This window comes from Vollenhovia emeryi, unplaced genomic scaffold (genome assembly GCF_000949405.1).
Source record: "Vollenhovia emeryi isolate VEMERY1.0 unplaced genomic scaffold, V.emery_V1.0 DF939138.1, whole genome shotgun sequence".
NCBI lineage: Eukaryota > Metazoa > Arthropoda > Insecta > Hymenoptera > Formicidae > Vollenhovia > Vollenhovia emeryi.
Window position 1 is genome coordinate 842,961 of NW_011967228.1, and position 7,205 is coordinate 850,165.

A 7,205-nucleotide genomic window follows, 5' to 3' on the forward strand; every position below is an offset into this window, starting at 1 on the left:
GGAATGGACTTTGAGCGGTCAAAGATTGTCCCGAGACGATACACAAGAGGTGCTCTCCTTCGGTAGTGGTGGTGGTTGAGATAAATGTTAATATCATCCTACCGGAGACATAGCTCAGTCAGTTTGAGAATAGCGCGGGACCCAAAAAGAAGCAGCTGATAGACGAAAAGGAAAATGTCTTTTGCTATGATAACGGAACCGCCCGGGCCCGAAGCCATGGACCTGGCCGAGAAAGAACTGAGGGAAACTGAGGAGAACGTGCAAAAGGGTCTCGAGACCCTGAAAAAGCTTCTCGAAGGTAGGTGAACTTGTTATTTTTTTTACAATTTAAATGTAAAATGCGTAACAATTATTCGGGCGTTTCTATTGGGCAGTTTTCGTGTTTTATTGTTAGTTCCTTGCACTTTTACTGCAAAAATATTATAAAATACGCTTTCCTTGTTGCATTCTGCATTATTTCTGAGGCGAAACATGCATTTTCGTATTCAGTTATAAATTTGCCTGTGCTTCTTGGAGAGCGAATTTTCCTAACGAGGTATTCGAGCTTTTATTTACACTTTTTTAATTATTTTAATTTTTATCATTCTCTTAAGGTTTTACGCGGTAGTGGGGTTCAAATAATTATAATGCGGTTATTATTATTCAGATAATTAAAGTGTTCTTATAATCAATCTAATTATAGAAGATCTCGATGAATTTTTTAACACATGTCAGGAAATCTCTACACAATATTATCGCCAAAATAGTTTTTAAGCTCTTTCTATCTTTCTCAGCCTGTCGCCATATACTCTCAAGTTATAATTATTTATTGAAAAGGAAAGTTCTTTACAAACTAACCGAGAACAAAAGTTTATTACTACGTGGCTAATTTCTTTTGCATGAGTGAACTTTTCTTCGGATTTTATTTAGAAATTTATTGGTACTTGGAAATTTTTTTTTTACGATAAAAACTGTGCAAAAATATGCAGAAGACAACTGCAAATTTCAAACAAACATTTTCAAACTACGTTCATCATGTGTCCGCCAATAAATTACGAAATTTGTGACTTTTATCGCCAAACAAAAAAGATTAGTTTTTTAGGTAAGAAATTAATTTGAGCACCAAATAATGTTTTTTAAAAGAATTGTAATGGATCAACTCGTGCTGGCAGGATGTCGAAACATACAACTTTGTCTAAATTTATATAATAGGAATGATTATTACGTATTCTGAAAGTTATTAATAGACTCGTTTTGCATAAGAAAAAAACAGTTGTATGTTATCCCGAAAATTACAGAATTTAATTACAAAATTTAATTATAAAATTACAAACATACGAATTTGGTGCAAACTCGCGCTTCTGAAGTAGAAAATCACCTGCAAAGATTAGTATTATCTGTTCTTATTTTATGCCTATTATCTTTTATCATGTAAATCGCGTCTGTCCAAGTTTCAACGAAGTAAGTGATAAATAGATTGCTCTTAAATTAAAGAACATGTTTTTGCGACAGCGAATATCTGTCTTTAGCTGGTCAAGAAAGAACCACTTGGATTCTGTCGTATGTAAACGAAACGAGACATTTAGAAATAAAAGCTTTCTCTACTGATGCCTCTTTGAACGAAAACGATTGAGACCGTTCGAACGGCATAGAGCCGATGAATAGATGTATTGAAAGATAATGTTGAGGTCAGCGTTGTGACACTGTGATAATCTCGCTTCCTTTTATCTTTCTTCGCTTCAAACGCGCGCACAGCAACGAAGCTCCAGTCATTTTCTCTGAATTAAAATCAAACTTCTTAAACCTTAAACTGTGATGTCGATTCTTAAAATTGCTGGTGCACTTTGCATCGTTACAAAGCAGATATGCGCACTTGGATTGTCGCAAAACATTTCAAAGTCTAATGGTCTTCTAACTATCTGGGAGAATTATTAATTGCAAGTAAATTAAGCATGCAAAAGCAATGTCGTTTGCCATAACACGTTTTTTTTTCGATAGATTTATCTTTTGTATATTCAGAAGGAAAGATATGTGATATAATATATAATAAAAAAATGTACTCGCTCTTTATGTCTTTACAATCCAATGTAAAACGGTTTTGAATAAGCATCACTAAGCAGGTAATGGCAGGAATGCACAGGAGATACGGTTGAGTCAAGGACTCAGATCATACTCTAGTTTCTCATAAATTTATAAAATATATGTATTAGCATACAATAATAAATTTCATTATATTTTAAACTTGTCATTATCAGAATTAGCATTGAAATAATAGAAGATAATATTTAACATTTTCGAATAATACACAAATGAAATGTTTAAGCCTTCTGATGGACGAGCCCTCGTGAAAATAACTCATAAAGTTAAATTCTTCGGTATTTCTTGATTGTTTAAAGGGATAAATATAATAAACAAATTTGCTTTGGTGTTTTCTCGTTCGTTTTGTACTACATCTTACTGACCAGGCATTGGGCGTCGATTTAATCAGAAACTACCAGGCACGATTTGAGTGATCAGGAAATGCTCCTTTCCAATTTTTTTTTATTTCAAAGGCTTATTATTAATTTAACTATGAACAGTTTTCCATCAAGGACAAAAGTTTTCTAGATTTATTAAAATAAAAAACAGATTGGAACTTATTTCATTTTGTATTTACACGATAAATAAAATATTCAGTGGTTTAGAGCTGATCAGGAGCCGAGTCTGCGAGAGAATACGCTTCTTCCCCGTCAATACCTTACGCGCGGTGCGATAAGGATATGTAAGCGCAGTTAAAAAAATCTTTTGAAACGATCGATGTATAATACATATGTACAAGTCAAGTGCACCTTGACCTTCGAGCATGCGAATGAGTAGTAGGTGTACACGTGATATCGCGCCGTTTGAGTGCGGTGTTAAGGATCTTTCGAGTCGGTAGATCTGATTCGACGCCGAAGACTCCTTCGGCGTTTAGCGCTTGCTTTCTGAAATAAAATATCTCGATATCACGGAGCCGAGACGTTGAACTCGGAGGCGTTTGTCCACTGAAAAAAATTTCTGGTTGAATATGGACGAATCAGATAATTCCTTTAGGATTTACCAGAATTCCTTTAGGATTTACCAGAATTTCTGTAGGATTACAGGAATTCTGGTAAATCCTAAAGGAATTATCTGATTCGTCCATATTCAACCAGAAATTTTTTTCAGTGTCGTATAATAAATTCGGGCCGCGCGGTGATTCAAGTGAAGCGATAAGCTAGATACCGCCCGTTTTATTCGATAATTGGGCAACTCCTCGTATTTGTCGCTATGCGGATACCACTCGCCTGGCCCATACTTTTGCCCGGCATTATTCATTATTGTGAACGTCGTCGTTTTCGGTCGCGTCCGCCATCCGTTTCCGTCCGTCAGCATCGCGCATTCGTGTACACGAACGTCTGCCTGAGCTTGAAATAGAGAATAAATGGCGACCCTCGTGTGCAATTTCCCTAATAAGAAAGACCGAGGTGATTGCTTAAGAATGGGCATTGTGACCTCGCACGCAAAGTCGCCCCGAAGCGATCCGGTAACTTGTTCTACTGCCGAATGAGAGCGTGGGTCGCTAAAAGCGCGAAGAAGCTAGTGTCAGGCATTTTTTTTTGCATACTCTTTATTAATTACTTTGTTCTCGTTCGAAAGTCCACGCATTGCAATTTTGTTGAATATAATGACACACGCGATTGACTGTGTACCTTGATCGGGAAGCACATTTCGATAACGTGACAGCACGATGCAAAGTCCGACGTACGATTCTGACAGATAAGAGGAATGGATCAGCTGGCGATGAATCATTAGTCGTCATTATTGTTGAAAGAAGACGCGCGCGTACCGGTTATTCATAGCACCTAAGTGCGCAAGATTGCCCCGTTACACTAAAAATGTGTTAATAAAGGAGGTAGATTTCTAGATGTCGCAACAAGTGTTTATCGCTGTTGTTTTGTATCTACTAGAGAATTGTTTGTCGACCGCAGAATATATAGCGGCAACATTCTAGTGATAGCTTCATTTGATTTGTTACTGACAATAGTGACAGTCATAAGTATAATAGCACTGAATAAATTATATAAGATTATTGTAATCCCTGAAAGAACAATTTATAATTGTAAGCCCTAACGTTATATTGCGGATTCAATTACTGAAAACATTTTTGCAACTGCAGCAACAATTTTCTAGGTGCAAAAAAAATCAAAAATAAAATATATAAATGAATTAGTTAATACTGAAACATCGCATATGTTTTGCGCTTAGTCAAATTGAATGACAAAAACAGAATTTATATCTGAATTGTTAAGGAAGAAGTATAGCACTGAATAATTTAGTGCAATTGTAACTGCGACTCGGTGAATATTCACCGTTTTCAGTGATAACCCACTGATTAACTTTTAGAGAGTGGATAACAATGAATTCCGGTAGCATAGCTGGAACATCTTTGTAAGGAATATAAGTGTTAAGGCATATAATTGTTGCTGTAGTTGCAGGATTTTTTTCAGTAACTGAATCTGCAATATAATGTTGGGGCTTACAATTATAAATTGTTCTTTCAGGGACTACAATAATTTTGTATAATTTATTCAGCATTATTCAGCAGATTCTGTCTTTGTTACTCATTGACACGCCAAAAAGGTTGTGTCGTCTTGTGTCACTAAATAAAAAGCATTTAATTGAGAACCTTATTGAGATAAAAAATAAGCTAATTTTTTATATAAGCTGAGTGACATATGTGTCTTTGTATCTTTGCGTTGTTTTTACGTTCGTATACCGTTGTTGAAATGGGTAAAACCTTCTGTTTCAGAGGACAAAACACTTCACTACAGTACCGATAGTGATTTTCTCATGATTTTCCTCCGGCCTTGCAAATTTTATCCGGAGAGCGCGCTGGAGCTAATGAGACGCGCCGCAGACTTCAAGGTGAAGCACGCGGCCCTGCTGCATAATTTAATGCCGAGCGACGAAAAGGAGGCCTTCACCGAGCACAATATTGTTAACGTACTGGTAAACAAAGATCATAAAAATCGCAGGGTATTGATAGTGAATGCCGGCAAACTCTGGAATCCATCCAAAGTCAACTGCGATCAGATGTTTCGGATGTTCTATTTGATACACGAATTGGCCATGCAGGAACCGGAGACGCAGGTACGAATGAAATATCTTAATTACGCGTATACTTTCCTGTCACGCAGGGACTAAATAATTAAGTTTAGATTAGTTTCAGATATAAATATGTTTCAATATTTAAAAAATGTGAGAGAAGAATTTAGTTTAAGTTAGTTAGATCTTTCTTAAACATTAAAAATAATTTTGTTAACTATCTAATTACAAGTATTTATATTTTTTTAGATATACGGCACGGTGGTAATAATGGATTTTGATGGGCTATCCATGAAACAAGTGACGGGATTGACGCCATCCTTCAGTATGAGACTCCTTAGTTTTATTCAAGACGCGATGCCACTGCGTTTAAAAGAGGTTCGTATTAATGGTATCAAATAAAATTGCATTACAAACTATTTTGAGAAAACAAGTTACCTATTTTTACGTCTTGCGTGTACTTGCAATCAATCTTGGATTAAATATTGACGAGAATATTTATTATCCTTGCTTTTTATTTGTGGCCGATATGCGATAGTTATCAGTTTATATTTTCGGAAGCCACTGTTGGTATATAATTATACATTTTTAATTATATAATATAAATATGTTACATATTCTAATTACACTTGAAATTTCCTCAGGTGCATTTTGTAAAGCAACCATTCCTGTTTAACATGGTGTGGCAAATGTTCAAACCGTTCGTCCGAGAGAAATTAAGGAAGCGCATGTTCTTCCATGGCTCCAAAATGTCTTCGCTTCACGCGCACATCCCACCGAGTCATCTGCCCAAAAATTACGAGGGTGAATTGGCAGAAATAGATTACGGCAGCGTCGATTGGTATCCAGTAATGGTGTCCAATGAAGACAAAATTAGAGGTATAAATTAAATCAATAAAGAAAAAAATACATACATATATCTTTATAACTATAAAGTCCATAAGCAGCTTTAAACTTTTATAATTTCATATAAATATAATAGAATTAAGCTACAATACAAAAATAGATTATTGAAAAAATTTATTATATGTATATCGGTATATAACAAGATATATATCGATATAGGATCCTGCAAATCTCCAAATACATTTTGCAGTTGATTGACTATAATATTTCGAATTACATTAATCCTTAAATTGTCCAAAGAGCAAAGTTTTGTTATATAAATGATAATTTTAACACGTTCTCGTATAGAGAGGTTTAATGAGTTCAAGTTTCGTGGACGCGATGGCCAAGAAATAGGTCCTCTTCTAAACCATTAGAAAAATTTACATAAGTAGATCTACATATAGCGCAGTCGTAGATTTATTTGCGAAATATATCCGAGCTGGATTTTAATATGTACTTTTGTTTCATAATTATAAATAATATATTCCTCATCAATACCTATTGTATGCAAAAAAGCTAAACTTCCGTAATTGAAGTTATAATATTTTTCACAGAATAAGTTTGTCACGTGTAGAATAGAAGTTATAAAACTGCATTACGCACACCTACACACACAACTAATATATATTTATCTGTTTATTTTACAGACTGGAACAGTTATGGACGTCGCAAGAATAACTAAATTAAATTTTCACGAGCTAGTTGTCGGTGTAGAAATTGCTAAATATATTTCTTTGCAACTCAAATGGATTCCAGACTATAGACAATCTAATGTAATAAGCAGGGTTGTGAAAGTTACTCAAAAACATTGACAAAACGTTCCTTAGCAATTATTTTCTTGTAATAAAAATAAAAATATCACATGTGCATTTGAATTGTAAAGTGTCGATAAAGGCGTTGATGCGCAAAAGCAAGGTCTAATGCGAACTGTGGAGGTTCAAAAAAATATACATATAAAGTAACTATTAATGTAACTATTAAATTAGCAAAATTGTAACTGAGGTAAGCTACAGTTACAGATAGAGAGAAAGTAACGAAGTTAAGTTAGAATTACCAAAAAAATGCAACTGTAACTGTAACTTCGGTACAAGTAACGTGTTACTTTCCAACTATGATAATAAGCATATGACTATTTAAAATGTAATAAAACACATGTACATATTTTATATATGACTCTTTTTAAACTCTTTGTAAACAAAATTATATTTTGTATTTATATGTATAGTTCTGTT

The 7,205-nt window shown here is 34.6% G+C and overlaps 1 protein-coding gene across 1 annotated transcript; it reads left to right on the plus strand.

Annotated features, from left to right (window-relative positions):
* The first annotated feature begins 54 nt into the window (after positions 1-54).
* LOC105567370 (alpha-tocopherol transfer protein-like) lies at positions 55-6,848 on the plus strand. The gene is made up of 5 exons (XM_012022198.1): positions 55-298; positions 4,790-5,130; positions 5,335-5,463; positions 5,730-5,964; positions 6,621-6,848. The coding sequence occupies exons 1-5, from the start codon at positions 175-177 to the stop codon at positions 6,653-6,655; spliced, it is 864 nt and encodes a 287-aa protein (XP_011877588.1). The 5' UTR covers positions 55-174; the 3' UTR covers positions 6,656-6,848.
* The last annotated feature ends 357 nt before the right edge of the window (positions 6,849-7,205 follow it).

Coding starts and splice junctions, on each gene's coding strand:
- LOC105567370 (XM_012022198.1), top strand. CDS start 175: ATGTCTTTTGCTATGATAACGGAACCGCCCGGGCCCGAAGCCATGGAC. Junction 299..4,789: donor CCTGAAAAAGCTTCTCGAAG/GTAGGTGAACTT, acceptor CTTCTGTTTCAG/AGGACAAAACACTTCACTAC. Junction 5,131..5,334: donor TGCAGGAACCGGAGACGCAG/GTACGAATGAAA, acceptor ATATTTTTTTAG/ATATACGGCACGGTGGTAAT.